Source organism: Neopelma chrysocephalum, unplaced genomic scaffold, assembly GCF_003984885.1.
Source record: "Neopelma chrysocephalum unplaced genomic scaffold, ASM398488v2 Primary Assembly neopelma1_61b, whole genome shotgun sequence".
Lineage (NCBI taxonomy): Eukaryota > Metazoa > Chordata > Aves > Passeriformes > Pipridae > Neopelma > Neopelma chrysocephalum.
The window spans coordinates 4,570,522-4,589,152 of record NW_020897717.1 but is presented as its reverse complement, the minus strand read 5'-3'; the positions used below and the strand labels follow the sequence as shown (position 1 = coordinate 4,589,152).

The window sequence follows — 18,631 nt, the reverse complement described above, 5'->3', positions numbered from 1 at the left end:
GTAATCTATTTAGTCCATTCTGTGTATTATTACATGCACCACTCTGTGGAACGGCTTTCCATAAAAAGACCCAAGAGGTCAAACTGAGACCACAGTGAGGTTGGAAAAAATCAGTTTCTGTACAAAAGTTCAATGCAGAGTTTTTCTTTTCTGACTAATAAAGTATTTTTCTCCATGGAAACATGATATGGAGCTTTAACAGAAGTCTGCTTGCTGCTAGGAGCTGTGTTTGTTCCCTGCTAAGGATACCCTTAGGAGCACAGGGAAGTGGATTCTGATAAATTTGTTTCTTTTATAAAAAGAAACACTGTATGTAAAAACCTTCAGCAACCCTTCTTCTTTACATTTTCTGAGCATTATATAGGTGCAGATGGCATTGACTAGTACAGAAAAGGCACTGAAATGTTGGTTCATGCCAGGGCATTAATGGCTTGCTCAGGAAACGCTCCCAGTCACCTGTGTTTGACCATTTTATTGTCAGCCCATGTTGCAGTTGCCAAACTAAAATATTTCCTTCTTTTTCTCCTTTTTTTTGAAATACCTTCTTTAGAAATTTGCAGTGTATATATAGAGTTTGCTCAAAGGAATGAAAGAAAAAGAAGATCAATTCAAGTTATAAAGTAGCTTCCAAGCATTGCCACGTTTTCTGTTTTCCCCTGAATCTGACAGTGGTTCTGTTTGTTCCTGTTAGGAGCACAAAATAAGCATTATTGAGGATGCACAAGATTTGTGCTACCTTTTACTAGCAGATTGTAATATTTTAAGAGCTCTTCATCTTCACTGTGTGTTCTCATCTAGGAGTATGTTGAAGCATCTGGTTCCTTTCCTGAGAAACAGGGATTTCATTAGTTTTCTTTTGATAAACAACCTCATCTGAATTAAGAAGAGAACCTTTGTAGCACTGAGTAGCCTTTATTGTGTGCATCTGTGTTCAGTAGGTAGATAATAAGGTTGCTCTCAGTCTTATTGCAGTGTTCAGGCAGGCTGGTCTTCTACTTTATGTAACAGAACTGGACCAAAGCATGAGGTTTTCTTAGTAGCTGCTGGGAATCATAGAATCATAACATATCAGGTTGGAAGGAGACCTCAAGGATCATCTGATCCAAATTTTCTTGGCAAAAGTACAGTCTGGACAAGATGGCCCAGCACCCTATCCAGCTGAATCTTTTTAAAAGTGTCCAAGGTTGGGGAATCCACCACTTCCCTGGGGAGATTATTTCAATGACTGATTATTCTCATTGTGAAAATCTTTCCTCTTGTGTCTAATTGGACTCTCTCCAGACCCATTAAAGCCTGGTCTTTTCCATGTGACTCCTAAAAAGTGAGTATCCAATTTCTTTGTAGCCACCTTTTAAATACTGAAACATGGTGATAAGGTCTCCCTTGAGCCTTCTCTTCTTAAGGCTGAGCAACCCAGTTTCCTCAGCCTTTCATCATATGATAGGCTTCTCAGTCTTTTGATCATCATTTTGGTGATGCCCTTGTTGATGCAACCCAGCGTCCCATTGACTTTCTTTGCTGCAGCAGCACATTGAGATGGTTGTCCACCACGACCTCCAGATCCTTTTCCACAGAGCTGCTCCCCAGCTGGGTAGATACCCGTCTGTGCTCCACTCCTGGATTATGTTTTCCTGCACGCAAGACCTTACACTTGTCTTTGTTGAACTTTGTAATGTTAGCTCACTCTTCTAGCCTACCCAGGTCTTCATTCAGAATGGTTCTCTTTTCCAGTGTGTCCACTTCCCCGCTCAGTTTGGTCTCGTCATCAAACTTTGTCAGGGTACACTTGATTCCATCATGCAGATCACTTATGAAGGTATTAAACAGCATTGAGACGAATATTGATCCCTGGGGACCCCACTTGTCATTAGTTGCCAGTTCCAAAAGGAACTGTTTACCACCCCCCTCTGGGTTCATCCTGTCAGCCATTTCCTCACTGGCCACTTGTCTGGAACTTGTCTGGACAACTTGTCTGGACTGTAACGCATCAGTTTCTCTAGAAGGAAGCTGTGGGAAACTGTATTCAAAGCCTTGGAGAAATGCAGGTAGACTATGTCCATCACTCACCCCACATCAACTGAGCAGATTACTTTGTCATAGAAGGCAGTCAGGTTTGTCGCGCACAATTTGCCTTTGGTTAATCCATTATGGCTTTTCCCAATCATGTGCTTTATCTGACTTGTGATAGCCTCCAGGAGGATTCGTTCCATAACTTTCCCAGGACCTGAAGTAAGACTGATGAGCCTGTAATTTCCTGGATCCTCCTTTTAGCCCTTCTTGTAGATGGGGTTGACATTAGACTTCTTCCAGTCTTTTGGGATCTCCACGACTTCTCAAAGATTATGGAGAACAGCCTTGCAACTATGTCAGCCAGTTGCCTTAACACCCTTGGGTGGATATTGTCAGGGCCCAGTGGTTTGTATTTTAATTCACCTCTCCTGTTTAACAGTGGGACACTTTTTTACCTTCTGTTTCGGCTTGTTGTTTAGGTACCTGAAGAGCCCTTTCTTGTGGTTTTTGACATCTCTGTCCAGTTTCATTTCAAGCTGAGCTTTTGCTTTTCTAACTCCATCTCTGCACAACCTCGCAATGCCCTTGTATTTTTCATCTGCTTTTCCAACTCTGGTACACTTCTCTTTTGGTTTTTGAGCAGACTCAGAAGCTCACAGTCAAGCCAAGGGAGTTTCTTGCTTTGCCTACTTCCCTTACCGTTAAAGGGGATGAACTGGTTTTGTCTTTCCAGGAAAACATTATTGAAACACTCCAGCTCTTTTATCCTCCATGGAAGCTTCCCACACAGTCCCTCCTAACTGAGCTCTGAGCAAGCTGAAGTTTGCTCTTCTGAACTCTAAGATCTTTGTCTCAGTACTAACCCTCAGCATGCTCAGCCAGATCCCAAACTCCAACAATATGGTGGTCACTGAAGGCAAGGCTATCACTGACCGAGATATTACAAAGCAGGTTTTCTTGGTTTGTGAGTAGCAAGTCCAGCAGTGCCTCATTCCTGGTTGGCGCTTCTAACATTTGTGTGAGGAAGCAGTTCTGTACACATTCCAGGAACTTGATGGATGACCTGTGAGCTGCTGTACTGTTTTTCCAGCAAATATGTGGATAGTTGAAGTGATCCATAAAAGCCGGGTTCTGTTGACCCAAAGCTTGCTTTAAGTGACCCAAATATTACTTTGTTGGCCTTATCGTCTTGATTTGGAGGTCATTAGCAAATGCCTACTGTATGATCCCCCTTGGAGACAACCCTCTGATCTCGAGCCAGAGGCATTCAATAGAACTTCCACAATCACCATAGTTGACTTCTATACATTCAAAGTTCTTCTTAACATAGAGCACCACTCCTCCTCCTTTTCTTCCCTGCCTGTCTTTATGTAACAGCCTATAGCCATCCATCATGGTCCTCCAGTGATGCCAGTTGTTCCACCATGTTTCAGTTATTCCTTGATATCATGACTTTCTGACAGGGCACAGAGCTCCAGTTCATTGTGTTTGTTCCCCAGGACGTGTGCATTGATATATATATACACTTGAGATGATTGATCTTTTGTTTCTTGTCTTGGAAGGCAGCAAAGAAATGTTTGTCTCTGGTTGGCCTGGCTTATTTCCCATTTGGTTGCAGTGGCATGAACATTTCCAGTTTGGACCCCGCCTGCTAAGTCCTTCAGTTTAAAGCCCATCTCACCATGGTGGTCAGCCTGCTGCCGAAGATTCCCTTGCCTTTCTAGACAGGTGGGTCCCATGCCTCTCTAACAGGCTAGAGTCACTGAAGAATGTCCCCATATCATAAAAGCCAACACCCTCACAAATACAACAGCCATGAAGCCAGAAGTTGATTTGCATTATACATCTATTTCTGGCTGCATCCTTTCCTCTGAGTGGTAAGACAGAAAGAAAGATAACTGGTACACCAGTACTTTACATTTGCAATCTCAGGGTTCTGTAGTCTTCCCTGATTCTGGCCCAGGTTCTGGCTTGTGGTATCATTTCTGCCTGCATTCCTATTTCTGCAATGGGAGAGTATTCTGTGTTCTTGACAAGTTGTGGCACCCTCTCAGCAACATCCCAAACCTTAGCTCCTGGAAGGCAGCATATCTCTTGTGACTTGCTGTCAGGCTGCCAGATGAGCACCTCAGTGCCCCTTAACGAAGTCAGCTGATAGGAGGACTCGTCATTTGTTTCCACAGTATACACTGTGTGCTGCTGGTACAGTTTCTCCTTGGCTGGCGGGTGTTTACAGTTCTTAAAATTTCATGTGTGTTTTTGGTTGGAATGCTGGAGAGTGGGGAATTAAGCGGAGTCCTGCTTTTGGGGGTCACCAGTGTCCAAGGTGCCTCATTCTCTGTGGTGTCCACCATAGGAACATGGTTCTAAAACTGTCTACCTCTGTCTCGTCCCCTCTAACACTGCACAGCCTTTTAACTGTTTCCTGTTGCTCAACCCCCTGACGCAACAGATCATCAACCTGTGCTCCTCTTCGGCTCCTTTTCTCCAGGAGAGAGGTCTAGGCTCTTGTTGCAACCTACCATCCATATTGAATTCTCCATCCTTACTAGTTCCGCATGAGTGGAAACATCAGGCATCTCAAAAGCTTTCTCTGTAGAATCGCTGAGTTTTAGCACGATCTTTTTTTCCCTTCTTCAGTGAGTCAACAATATACTTGGAACTGGTCATTTCCGAGGGAGGTGTTGACATTTGTATTACATTAGCAAGTAAAATGTCATCTGGCATGGAAGAAAAAGACTTTTTCTCTACAAAAAGAATAGGGTCAGAGCACAGGACAGGGAAGCTATATACCTTAAAATAATCTGCATTTAGTCTGACAGCAGGATGACAATGTACAGGATTAGATCAAATTCACCTATGCTATTGCAGCTTTGACTTTCATTTAATAGTAATTTCAGAACTTACGCTTGATTTAAATAGACAGCATGGTGGAAATGATAGGCTTCCAGCAAGGGAAGTTGTTTTGTTCAGTATTGTGATTATGAATGAAAACCCATCTCCCTTGTTGGACTTATATCATATTAAAATAATATTGGTCTTGTTATGCAGCGTGAGGTTGATTGACCTTTAGGGTAGGGGAAGTGTAAGGCTGACAAGTTAAATGCCATTGAAAACAACTGTCTAAGTCATAATTTCAAACTGACCTGGTTTATGTATCTGTGATTTAAGGAAGAAATTTGGAGATGTGGGATAAGATCCAGGGCTAAACAACTGAAAGAAAGAGACTAAAATACTCAACTTCAGTTGATTAAAGATATTCTGATCCTGTTTTTCTCTGGTGTCTTGACCTTACTGAAGTTCACTTGGTATGTAATGGAAAAAACAACCAATTTGATAGCAAAATACAGGAAATGCCTTCAATCATGGCTGATTACAGTAGCAGCTTTTCTTCTGTTGTTTTTATTTTTTTTTTCAGAATACTCATTCTGTGTGCCCAAAACAATGTAGAATAATAATGCTTTGGAGCCCTTTATTTGGTGTGTCAAAGTAGAGCAATTAAATATCTGGCTTTTTGATAGGTATGTAGGGAGTTTTTGCATGGGAGAGTGCCTTGTGACCTAAGTGAGAAAAATTAAGAATTATTAGAGTGCATAACGTAAAAGCCTAGCAAATTGTGTGTCTGTGTGGCAATTCCACCATGAGTAAGAAGACAAATAAATGCAGACAAATAAAGTCTGCCTTTGTTTGACTTTCTCCTCTAAAATGGAACTTCTACAACTAATTTGAATGAAATCTCTAGCTGGAATACAGGAATCTGGGAAGCAGCTTATACTAAATATACACAAAGGCTCAGATTCATCTCACCTAACTTTAGAAATGCAACTGAAGCTTCCACGTCAGGATCCTGCTTCTCCTGGAGTATATTTACAGTCAGTGGAGAAGGATAGGCTGCTTTAGGGAGCTATGCAGCCCACATGTTCTGTGAATCATCTGCTTGAATGTACCTGTGGAGATGGCCATGGGGGAGCCTGGGGCAAACCATGATACCTCAATTAAACCATAATGTCTGGTGGGATAAATCTGATCAGAATCCTGGAAAATACAGGAAAGAAAATTAAAATCAGAACAAAATGTTTCAGAGCTCTAATTACTTTGATATGTAAATTTCAAAGGTAAATTTCAAAAATTGATGGAATTGTGGTGGATTACATTATATCTTTTTATTCTGTCTTTCCTGTTATCTCTACAAGGCAGGAATAGGTCCTTGTTGTTGGTTATTAAGAGTTACAAGGCTTCATTGCTGAGATAGGTGGATGAGAACTGCTACAGAAATGCAAGGTGCTACCTAGGCAGGCATGCATTTTTTGGCTCTGTGTTTTTCTACATAAGAAAGCTTCACTCAAAAGTTGGAAAGAGGAGAATTTCAGTCTTTTTGGTTAAGCACAGGAACTGTATGCCTGAAACACAAGTGCTCTTTTCATCCCACCTACTAAAGTCACTGAGAAAAAGAAAGCAAACCAACACTGCTTTTGGTTTCCAAAGGAAAACTTTTGAACAGATCCAAACTTAGTTAGTGTGTCTACTGATAAATTTGCTTTCTAAGGTTCTGCTAACATTTTTTCAGAATTGAGTTTTCAAAACTTGATCTGACAAGCTTTTCTAGCTTCACGCCATCCTTTCACTGTCTTTCATCAAGTGGTTTTATCAAATAACAATTAAGTATTGTTTTCTTTAAAAGGATTATAGACATACATAGTAGGCACTTTCAGTTTGTGCTCCACCTAACCTATTGTTATAATACACAATCTTATTTTTATGTTATTTGAGATATAAAAATAAAAGCATGAAGCATTGAACCTCACGCAGTAGAATACCACAGTTTGAATCAGTCCTTGGCTAAGCCTAGGGACCTCTATTGTCTCCAGTGGGATCACCGAGGTGTCAGTGAGGACAAGGTTTATCACATTATACATTTAGCAAAGACTTAACTCATGGGCTTTGTAGCAGAGGCTGAAACAGTAAATATCATTAGTTGTTGTACAGATTTCACCCGTCATTCTCCACCTGAATATGCAGAGCCAGTTAAGAATTTTTCAGCTAAAGTTTTCAAGAAAAAAGTTAGACAATGGTGGTTTTAACCAATGTGGAGACAGTGAGAAAGAAGGAAAAAAATCCCTGAGCAAACTGCTGGTAGCCTTAATGTCAGGACACTCAGCAGAGTGGTGGGGGAACAGGACCCACAGGCAGCTCTGCCCCTGTGCAGAGCCAGTCCCTGGTTGGAGCACCAGGCTGGGGGCTGTTTACAAACTGCTTTCACAAAAAGCTTTGAGTAATTTGTGTATTCATCCAGAGCGAAACACAAATGGTTTGTAAAATCTCAAGAAGCCTTACCTTACCAAATGAGAAAATCATTTGCTATCTAGTTTAAGTGCAAGTTTCTGAAGCAGATTGTTTGTCCTATCCAACAGGCCTAATATGAAGCCAGTTCCATTCATGACAGTTCTTATTTGGTACAAAAATTCCAGGTCTGTGGATCATGGGAAGGGAGAGTTGCCACTGGGATCCTAAAAATGACTTGTCTAAATGAGGACTTTGGCAGTAGGCTAAGTCAAGAGGCAGCATTGTAGCACTACATCCCATGCCTGTCTCAGGGCCATGCAAAAATTGTTGCATTCCCAGGTAGCAGTCACGAAGCAACATGATGTGAATGAATAAGGCAACCTTCTCTTGAAAAAGAAATAGAGACCGCTCCCTTCTGTGCTTAGCCAATTTTAGAGAATGTTTTACATAATGCATATTTGAACTTGTACATATTCCACTTACGTTCACAAATAAAAATGTGAAAATAATAAAAAAGGAAAAGCCATACAAAGGAAATCTGTTAAGTACAATATATTTATTTGTCTGCACATTATTTAAAGGAAACTCAGCATAGTAAGATAAGCAGATCAGGCACAGCAATGTCTGAAGCTGCTACCGACAATTGTAATAAAGTTATGGTCAAAGCCATTAAAATGCCATATAAAGAAATTATTTTATAGAAAATGTTTTTCTGCTACCAGAAAAGTCATTGGTTTCCTTAAGCTGCTGGAAATGAATATTAAACCTTTGTTCAATACGTAATTAAGACATCAGTGAACCATTAGGGCCATGTAATGCATACGGCCTTCTTTTCCATTTTGGGACCTTGCTGACCTAAAAGATTTCTCAATGTTAGACGCTGCTGAAGCATGTGATGTTATACATGGTGCAAGCCATAGTTTTGCCTTGTAACAATGAGGGCTTACAGAGACATAGACAACGATCATGTGTTTATCTCCCTCTGAAGTCTTTGGTGGGTAAATAGCAAACTGCCTTTTGCTATATCCCACCATCTCTGCCAACTCCTTAGTCCACAAGTTATTTGTGCAAGTGGCAGGGTGATGGATGTTGTGTTATATAAGTACAGTAAACGTATGTGTTTTTAAAAGTAAACATGCCTGACAAGAGAGTGTCACTATGGTCACATTAAAAGTCAACATTTCCCATGTATGTTTAGCCTGCTATTTGAACTTTCCCTGCTTGCTTCGATAAAAATTAATTATAGGATCTCTGGTTTTATTTGAAACCAAGTCTGTGATATTAATTCATTCATCTGCAGTTAGTCGTTATACATGCTGATACGCATCAGTATAAGGTGGATTCACTTTATTCCAAACTTGGCACTGCTGAAAAGTAGCAGTTTTCAAATCTGAACAGCAGATTTTTCTGTATTTTGCTGTGTATGGCTCTGCTACAGTGGTTTTGTTAGCTATTGCCTTTATTCTGTGATAATATGAAGTAATGTAACAGTGACAAAAATGTGTATCATAAATCCAGTAATTACTTAATGGGTCAACATAAAAACAAAGCAGAAAAATCCCAAGACTTTCAGATAATCACAGGCAAAACTGAGATATCCTACAACAACTAAAGCAGCAGAACCATTTTTTTCTCACTGTTATCTCACTCAGGTATCCCCCTACTGCCTCCCTGTTAACAAAAACTGCTCTGCTGTCATGAATCCACTCATAAGCATGAACAGTCCTATTTCTTACTCCGCAGATAAGGGAGGTCACTGGTAGAACCTGATATCCAACAATGCTGAGATTATTGCATGTTTATGCTCTGTAACATCAGAAAGTACGAGCTCCTTCCTTCCCACAGAGCTTTTCAAAAGGAGAAAAAAATTGTTATTATTATTATTATTATTATTATTATTAGTTTGCTTGGTGGGTACAGTTTCAGTTTTACCATTTACCTCTCATCTGTTGCAAGGGGGACAAAGAGTCTTCTTGATGGGTTGTGACTAAAAGACTTAGAGCAACAAAAGAATCCTCTGGTGAAGTACAGTCCTGATATATCGTTCTGTTTATGTATGGAAACTGAGGTTGAGTTGGTGAGAGCTAATCACTGAAGGAGCTAACATCAGAACAGTAAAACTGTTAACTTTTTGTTTTCTGACTAGTTCCATGTAGAACTTTAGTTATCAATATTTTGAGGACATGAATGTGTTTGAAGAAACAAGACAAAGATTTTGGTGAATTTATTAGTCTTCCAGAAAATACCATTTCAGACAGTGGGGTACAAATGATCCATATATTGTAGTATTTACTGCTTGTGATTGGAATTTATGTTGAAAATGCCACATTAACTAAAATTATAGTGAAGAGTAAATTTGTTCTAGGTACATGAGAAACCTGATGTTGCAGATGAGCATCTGTCTCAAAAGCAATTTGGATACCACTGAGTAAGTGAGAAAGTAATTCCAGGAATGTGGAAGTCTTACCTTAATTAAGTAGACAAAAAATTCTTCTTGTTGAAATTGCTAATTGATTGAATGAGGATATTACCTTCAGTTATGAATTTCAGTCACTCTAGTAACTACGGAATGATTCTGATGGTTTTCCAGTTTGTTGGAGGAAGTTTCCCTTTTACCTTCTGTGGTTTCTTCTGTGAACAGCTTGTCTATTTAAAGCCTGCAGTGCCGAGAGGATGTGATTTTCCCATGCAGGGAAACAATGGCAGTGATTTCAAATACACTATTGAAAGGGTTTATTGCAGTTGAAAGTCACCAAAAAGATGGTTGTTCAGTAATTATATGCTTTAGACTTGTGTTGCTTTCAGATCTTTCCCCATTGATCTTTCTATAGATGTTTGGTAAGGTACAATCCTTCATTTAGCTTTCACTCTCTAAATAAATATTCTTGCTTCCAGTGTTGTTATTTGTAGATAATAATTATTATGCTTCATTTAGTGAAATGTATATGCTTTCTAGTTTGGTTGCTCATTTAATAGTTAGAATAGAAGCAGATATATTGTAAAGTGGTTGTTTACCAGCTTGTGATCAAGTTTCTCAGCTACTTGATCTTGTTCTTCAAATATGTATTTGTTTAGTCACTGATGTTTACCATGCTCAAAGGCTACTGTTATACATGTTTGGCAGACTTCCTGATTTTGCTGGTCAAACCCCATCTTGACTGTTTAATTGCCTTAATTTCAACAAGAAAATTTTGTGTTATCTAAATGAATGTTTGATACATAGGGCCGTGCACACAAGTTGCTTATCTCACTGGCTACTGTTGGGATTCAGACTTTCAGAACCCAGTTCTGTGAAATACTCTTCCACTGAGCCTTTGTAGGCAGCCAGGGCAGTCAGTGTCTCGTGGCACTTGCGTGTGGAGCAAGGAATGAGCATTACAGAAGTTTTCTCACAGGTTACCTGTAGTCAGCCTGCTCTTCTGTTCCAACTTGCACAAACCTAACTGTAATAATCCTGGTTCTTTGTTGAGATCCTACTAATCATTCCAGCTTCTGAGGTGATTGTGATGCTGGCAGGTATCCAGAAATAGAAACCAAGGCTTAAATTTCTGTTTAAGATTTCTGAGAATAAAAAAAAAAAAAAGAAAAAAGAAAAAACCCCAACCCACAACATTTCACACAATGACTGCTCAACTGAACTGACTCTACAAAGTATCTTGGCAAAAAAACAAAGGAGAGAAACAGCTTAATGTGTCATTGCTGTTTTCAAGCAATCTGGGCATTTTCCTAGCTTAACTGGTTAGGTTGTTTGCAATTGCATACAAGTAGTTACTCAGGTTGTAGGAACTCATTTTGTCAAACAGAGATGACGTTCTTAGTTCCAACAAAGAGAATGCAAAATGAGGAAAAAGAAGAATTTAATAGACCTTTGTCACTGGGCTATCTGACGCTGTATTATTTGGTACGCTGTAATTCAGGGGTAGACGACCAGCACTAAAACCGGGAAACAAATAAAAGACAGAATGGATCAGAATGGAACATTCTGTACAGACAATTACTTTACATTCCAGAGATTGATGGCTGTTTACTTTTTGAGAAGTAGGAGAGCTGACTGTTTCTTAGAACAGTTCTGCAGAAATATGGTCTTAAACTACAAGTTCAAGTTTTGGGTTTTTTTCAGTGAAACTGCTGCTCTGGAAAGACAGGCTTCCCTGACAACTCTTCTTCTGTTACTTTTTCATTTGTTTCCTCATCTCTGTCTGTTTTGGTTGGGGTTTTTTTCCCTGTGAGGTGTACAAAGCACATTGTCTATTCCTACTGTTTTGTATTTATTTAGTTAAGTAAGATTTCTTTTTCTCAAGTTGCATAATTAGGGGGATTTGGTGGAGTTTCTTGGTTTTGGAAGTTTTTTTTCTGGTTTATTTTTTTAATCTGGCAACTCTAAATTGACAGAATGATTTTCAGTGCAAGCGCTTTTATGGACTATGATAATCTTGTGGGCTAGCTATGAATTTGGCACTTTGGCAGATTCCCAGATTACCTTTTAACCTCCCATATGTACATTGATGGGAGTCATACTGCTGTTGTTTTAGCCTCTTCCAAATTTCTTTTGAAACTGTGGTGCACTTTGTAATAACAGAAATCTACTGGTATTAAATTTCATTATTGCGTGAGTAATTGAGCTGATGTCCTCAGTGCCTTCAACAGAGTTTTGAAGAGGCTTATAGGCTTCACTGCACTGTTTTGGCTTGATGAAGGAGATGTTTTTCTTCTGTCAAGTAATATTATAGTTTGGTAAATGGTAAAAAAGTTAAATTGACTTGTGCTTTTACAGATAGGCTTAAAATTTCATTGTCAGTCTTTACAGGTAGTCAGAATTTAATAATTAGACTCTTCCTGGTTTTCTCTCGGCTTAGTTTGTTTATTCTGTTTTGCCATTGTCAAGTTAAATTTTTATTGCTAATTTCTGTGTCTTATACAAATCCTTAAGGAAATAAAGACAATGGTAAGTATCTTGGCCTTATCCATTATGTGGTGGCTTATTGTTAGTGCTTTAATTACTGTTCACATTTCTCTTAGCTTAGGAGTTCCTTGGGTTACCAACTGTATCTCCAGTCAACTCCGTGGCTAGCATGTGGGTGGCATTAAATGAAACTTAAATGATCTGAGGTTCTAACAGCACCAGTGTGTCACCTGCCTGCACTGGGAAGTCCTGTGATCAGAGCTAAGATAACATTTAAGAGTCTTTTGATAAACACTTAATGCTACAAATAAAGGTGGATCCATTTTTCTGAGCAACCTCTCAAATTTCATCAGTTCCCATCATAATTATGGGTATTATGACCTTTTTTCTAACAGTCTGACGTGATGGGGGCTGAAAGTGGTTCCAAGATTCCATCAAATATAATAATACTTTGATTTTTTTATCTGAACATCTTGACTTTTTGAAATACAGCTTGTATTCTTCCTTAGTTTAGGAATATCCAGGATAACTCTGCATTTGGAAGGTTAAAAGCTGCAGCTACAAGCCTGTTTCCTACTTCAACCTGCAAGAGCCTTATCCGCTTGTATTTGATCACATTCTATTTCATGATGCTATAGCCCTGTCTTAATGCAGGTCTTTTGATTGTAACACTTGTAATTCACTGAAAGAGCAGTTTGGGGAAGGCACATGATTTTTGGAACAGAGAGCTTTATTTTGCTTATTTGACTTCTTCGGGGCGCAGAGATGTTGATATCTGTTTGCTCTGGCATTATGTTGGACAATTCTTGCAAATCACTTTCCAGAGGTAGGAAGAAGTGATTTTTATGAGGAGTTAAATTGTTATATGCTGGGGATTATGTTGTAGCCAGCTGGATCTTGGATTGTTTAGGATCTCCTGAAATGGATGACCTTAAGGACTGATAAAATATGTAGCCTGCTCCAAGGGGCCTTACAGGGGTGATCAGCTGAGGACCTACAAGGGCAGGGTAGCTGATATGGACTTAGAAAAGTGTGATGTAGGGCATACTGGTTGCAACAAACATTTCTACAGCCAGTATATACTTCAGCTACATAAATCATTCTGACAAAGCTAGCTTATGTAGGAGACAGTGTTTTCACTGTTACTGAGGTAAATATGACTTTGTTGTACTGTGTCAGACTTCTTTTGCACACACAAACCACTTGGTAACATGTACACAGCACAACCTATCTCTACACACACAGTAAGTCATCCAGTGCTTCCAAGTGTCTGATTTACTGCACAGCCATGCAATGACTATGCAGACCTTGAGCAGCAAGTCCACTGTGTCCCAGAAATATCTTGAGTTGTATGATGGCCTATGTACCTGCTTAAGAAATATGTGGGCCAGCACACTCAAAAGCGTTTAACAAGTGTCAAAAGAAAAAAAAAAAAGAAAGAAAAAAAAAAGAAAATCGACATACTGAAATTGGAGTGAGAGGGAGAAAAGAACATTTCTGGGGAAATCCCAACATACTGTAGCCTTGGACATGTCTACAAAACTCGTAACATAATGCAGCCTTGGAAGGGCTGTTTAATAATTTAGTGTAGTTGAATGCTTCCACCATGTTGTGGTGCCTGTGATTCTAAAGTCTGGAGTCTGATAAGAGATATTTCTCTGAAAGAAATTCTCAAAGTAAAGGGAAAACTTCTCATCCCTCACTCAAATTTTTTGGCATAAAGGATTTTTACCAAAAAAACCTTCTTATATCTTTTCATAGGCTTTTGGGGTGAAATGTGTTTACAGAGTCTGGCATGGGATTTTATTCCTCTTATCTGATTTAGAACTTGCCTATACACACACTCTTTTTTTCATCAATTCCTTCTATGGAAATTGCTGTAATTATTCTAGGAAAAACAATTCTGATCTGAAAGCATCCATAAAGTCTCCTAAAGATGTGTGTTCTGCTTTTGATTCTCACCTCTTTATTCATTCACACATACAATGCCCTCATTTATTACTATGTATTTTTAATACACAGCAGAGGTACCTAAAAGCCTAGACAGAAATATAAAAAGAAAGTGGTCCATGCAATATGTGGGATTTTTTGCATTTGCTTTTTGTTTGCTTTATTATTTCTATATGAGGAATAATTTTTAATTGTGGGGGTTTTTTCATGCAAGTGAGAGTTCTTTTATGTGCTGACTTTCCAGAATCTTTAAACTTGTGTAGTTTAACTTAAGGCAAATCGCAGGTAAGTTAGGTGGTACTTATCATCCATTGGGTTGGAACATTCAATAACCATCAATGGTATATTTGGAAAATGTGTAGAGGGCAAGACAGGAAAGGTGGATATCCTTTTCTCAACCTTTTTTTGACCTTACCCAATTTAATAACTGAAGAATTGTCTGGTTTCAACAAAAGACGTTTTTACAACAAGTGATCAGAAACAGCTGCTGTGTTGTTTAACAATGAATGCAAAATATTCCTGTGAGATTATTTTTGAGCAGGTTTAAACTGCAGAAAATAATGCTCCCAAAGATGGGAATGTTGTTTTTCATCCTGTCATTGCAATCGGAACTTTGAATTGCTAGTATACATTAAGAATCCAATTAAAATAATCCCAAGTTTGAAAGTACCTATTAATTCAACCCATATGATAGAGTATGGATAAATTGGGGATCTGTGCTTCGTGAGAAAATAAAGAATGCCTTCATTAGACATTGTTGAACTATTTCACATTGGCAGAATGTTAGATTTGTAGCAAACAAGAAACTGAGATATTTTCCAAACGTTTCTGATGCTGTCTTGGATACACCTGTGCTTTCATGCAGCTAAAGAGAGTAAAGGACTGGTCTTGCAAAATGGTTGTAATTGCCTGCTTCTTTATTTTATTGCCTTTAAGTAGGTCTATTTATTGACTGCTAGCAACTTTTCCTGCACATATGTGAAGGACAGTTTCTCAGTGGTGTTTGTGAAACCATTTATTTATCATATTCTGTAGTTTATTATGAAATTCAAGAGCACATGATCAAAATTTGAGAGTTGATTTAATTTGAGGCCTTTATGTTTCAGGGACCTGAAACTGGACAATATTCTTCTGGATGCAGAAGGCCACTGTAAACTGGCTGACTTTGGGATGTGCAAAGAAGGGATTCTGAATGGAGTGACCACCACAACCTTTTGTGGCACACCTGACTATATAGCTCCAGAGGTATTTTTTTGCACTGCACTAAGAGTACAGATATTATCATTCATCAGACTGTTATATGTGTAATTTTAGACACTCTTTACATGTAAGCGAAAACAATAGAAGATGCAGACTAGATTCTGCTGCAGTTTCACCTAGGTAATCTTGCAGAAATTGGTTACTCTACTGCTAGCAAGAATACCATGATGATAGGAGTGACCAAGCATGGTTTTTCTATTACTTGTTTTTCTGAAATTAAGTGTTCTTCATTTCTGACTTAGCATCATTGTGATGATTTTTAGCAGCCTTTAAGGTGCTAGATGAAACTGAGTATTGCTACTTCAGCAGTCTTTAATAGTTATTTTATTTTTTAATGAGACTTACAAGGGCAAGTTCATAGAGAAGAGATCATATGTTTGATGTCATTTTGCCTAAAGTCTTTGTGGGAACATAATTTTTTTTCTTTCTTTAAAATATCTGTGAGTAAAACATACTATGTATGTGGTACTTCTCATTATATGGAGAAACATAAAGCATCCACTTGCATAGAAAGATAGAAACTTTGGATGCTGCATATCAGTTGGCAACATTTCAAGGCATCTGTTGCATAAGAGAAATAACTGAGAATAGTGCAGGTTTTGCATATCCTAGATTTTAATATTATGCATTTCAAAATGCCTAAAATTAATCAATATTGAAATCAATATGGAACAGTTAGTCTGCTAGGCAGACTTTGTCTGCTCAGTTTAGTTAGTAAACTGTGCATCTTTCCATTGAAGATTCAGTGTGCTGATTTAGTGTAAAAGTGTCATTGGTTTGTCTTTTATCAACCATAATTTTGCAGTGAGGAAAAATGCAATTTATTATTTGTTAGAGACAATAAATCATAAACCCATAGTGTTAGTGTTCCCTGCTGTCAAACCTTGGTAGCACAACTGATAAGGTGTGAATCATCTTGAAACTATCATAATATAAATGTGCATCTTACAGTTTGAAAAGTATTCCAGCACTAAAAGGAAATAAATACCAGTGTGATGGGTTTGGTTTATATGAACTCTTTTCTGATTCAGTATATTAACTGAGTCCTTTGGCAAATTCTTTGAAAATTATTACTGAAAATAAAGCAGTAATAAGAGCCCAAGAATGTTTACATGAAATCATGATTTCATTGGAGTCAGTACTCAGGCTTCTGGTTTGTCATGTTAATTGCAGAAGTTTATTCTCCTTTTTCTTCTCTTGCATCATGGTGATACATTTCAATTTCCTGTTCTTTAGCAATATTTGGGTTCCAAAGAATGCCCAGAACGCTGGAAAAGTATACTTTTGAAGAGTACCATTTTCTGTATTTAATGGCTATAAAATGTGAAGAATGTAGTTGGGATCCAGGCCTGTGCATCCAAAGTTAAACTCATTTCTGTTTTTATGTTAAGACTGAATTTTGGTTTATGTTAGTCTTGATTCCCAAATACAGCACTAAGCTCACGCGGTTCACCACAGGGCTTCTGACTGTAACATTAAGTGTTGTGTAAGGAGGCGGTGGATTTGTTGCTCGTTCCAGCTCATTTTAAGGCGGTCAGATTTACCTTAAACAGGCACCCCACTCTACTTTCTCCAGTCCCCTGTCATGCTGGACCATTGCAGCCAAACTGCAGCATTCTCTAGAGTGAATAGGAGCCAAGAACTAAACTTGTTCCTTGTACAACACTACTCTTATAACACCAAGTAGTACAGTAAAATTCCATCATCCTAACCTACTACTCCCTACTAAAGGCATTTGCTACAAGGTTGAACTTGTGCCACGTGAAAAGTTGTAGCCAGTTTTTCTGAGACCAAGTGCAATTAAAGTGAGTTCTACAGCCATGTATTGTACAGTGGTTTAATGCTGTAAAAAGAACTTGAACAAAAATGCTTTTGTCTTCCTTCAACCCTACCTAAAGGACAAGAATAAATCCCTCAGATGATCTCTGTGCAGCATTACAAGCGGGCTCAGTTTGTTTTGTTCAAGATAGAGACGAGGAAATGTTTCACATTTTCCACCAATCTGTTTTGTATATGTGATCTTTTTCCCCTTATAGCGTGACCTGCTTTAAACAGTTTGGAAGGATATGCAACTCTTTTGCTCACGAGCATAGTCTTTTACTCAGGGGACTGATAAACTCAGTCAGTACTTCTGAGAACAACATTGCTTTGACACTTAGCTGTGTTAGGGCAAATTGCATGGGTAAGAGACCCTGCCTGCTATTACTGAAATCAGTGTGGGATTTAGTCCTTCTTAGGCACTGGGGGAAAGAAGGGGTGTATCATGTTGAAACAGCAAATGTGCAGCCAAGAGTGTTATCTAACTCATCTACTCAATCCAATCTCTTTTTCTGTGCTAGATCCTCCAGGAGTTAGAATATGGTCCGTCCGTGGACTGGTGGGCTCTGGGTGTTCTCATGTATGAAATGATGGCTGGTCAACCCCCCTTTGAAGCTGACAATGAAGATGATCTCTTTGAATCCATCCTTCACGATGATGTATTGTATCCAGTCTGGCTCAGTAAAGAAGCTGTCAGCATTTTAAAAGCAGTGAGTCTTCCATTACTTGCTTTCCTCCTCCTCTTCGTGGATTTTTTGGGTGTTGGTTTGTTGGTTTTTTCCCTTGATTAAAATTGAATTTGCTGAAAGTTGTTGAGAGCAGTCACCACTGGGAGTTCAAGCACAGTTCAGAGTGCCACTGTTAGGATAATGGGGCCTGGGATAAATTACACCGCTTGTGGGAAAGGAACAGAATGTTTGTATTCCACGCAGTTGTACACTGTATAAATCTGTGTACTGCAGATTCATGTTTCAGGGAAAACCCAACCAGCTAGAACTGTGCTATCACTTTGACACTTTATATGCTGCATGTTCAGTAGAGAGGGGGAAGAGCTACATAATTGAAGAAACAATGTTTTTTATTTAACCCACTTATAACATTTCCTGTCCCTCTGCCTTTCTTCCCCTGTCATCAAGATGGGTTGAAATGAAAGTCCTTTATTTACAGCTGCATGTCCTGTTTTATAGTTCATATAACACTTTGATAAGCGGTCTTACTTTAGTGTACTTGTTTCTGCCCTGGTTGGTATTTTTCAGTATGAGTAGTGACTTGACAGAAATGTGTGTCACCAAATGCCACAATTTTTTAATCAGTCAAAGCATGTCAATGGGCAACTTCTGGTTTTGGACTATCTTTCTGAAGTCAGGTTTACTTCATTACCATAACAATGAAATAAATTCTTTCTTC

At 38.7% G+C, this 18,631-nt stretch overlaps 1 protein-coding gene across 2 annotated transcripts in view; it reads left to right on the top strand.

Annotated features, from left to right (window-relative positions):
- The window catches only part of PRKCE (protein kinase C epsilon), a 285,765-nt gene that overhangs the window by 241,344 nt on the left and 25,790 nt on the right, over positions 1-18,631 (top strand). For both annotated transcript variants that reach the window (XM_027681810.1, XM_027681811.1), the window contains exons 12-13: positions 15,253-15,391; positions 17,746-17,934. In XM_027681810.1, the coding sequence (XP_027537611.1) occupies positions 15,253-15,391; positions 17,746-17,934 (328 nt within the window). The remainder of the gene's footprint in view (positions 1-15,252; positions 15,392-17,745; positions 17,935-18,631) is intronic.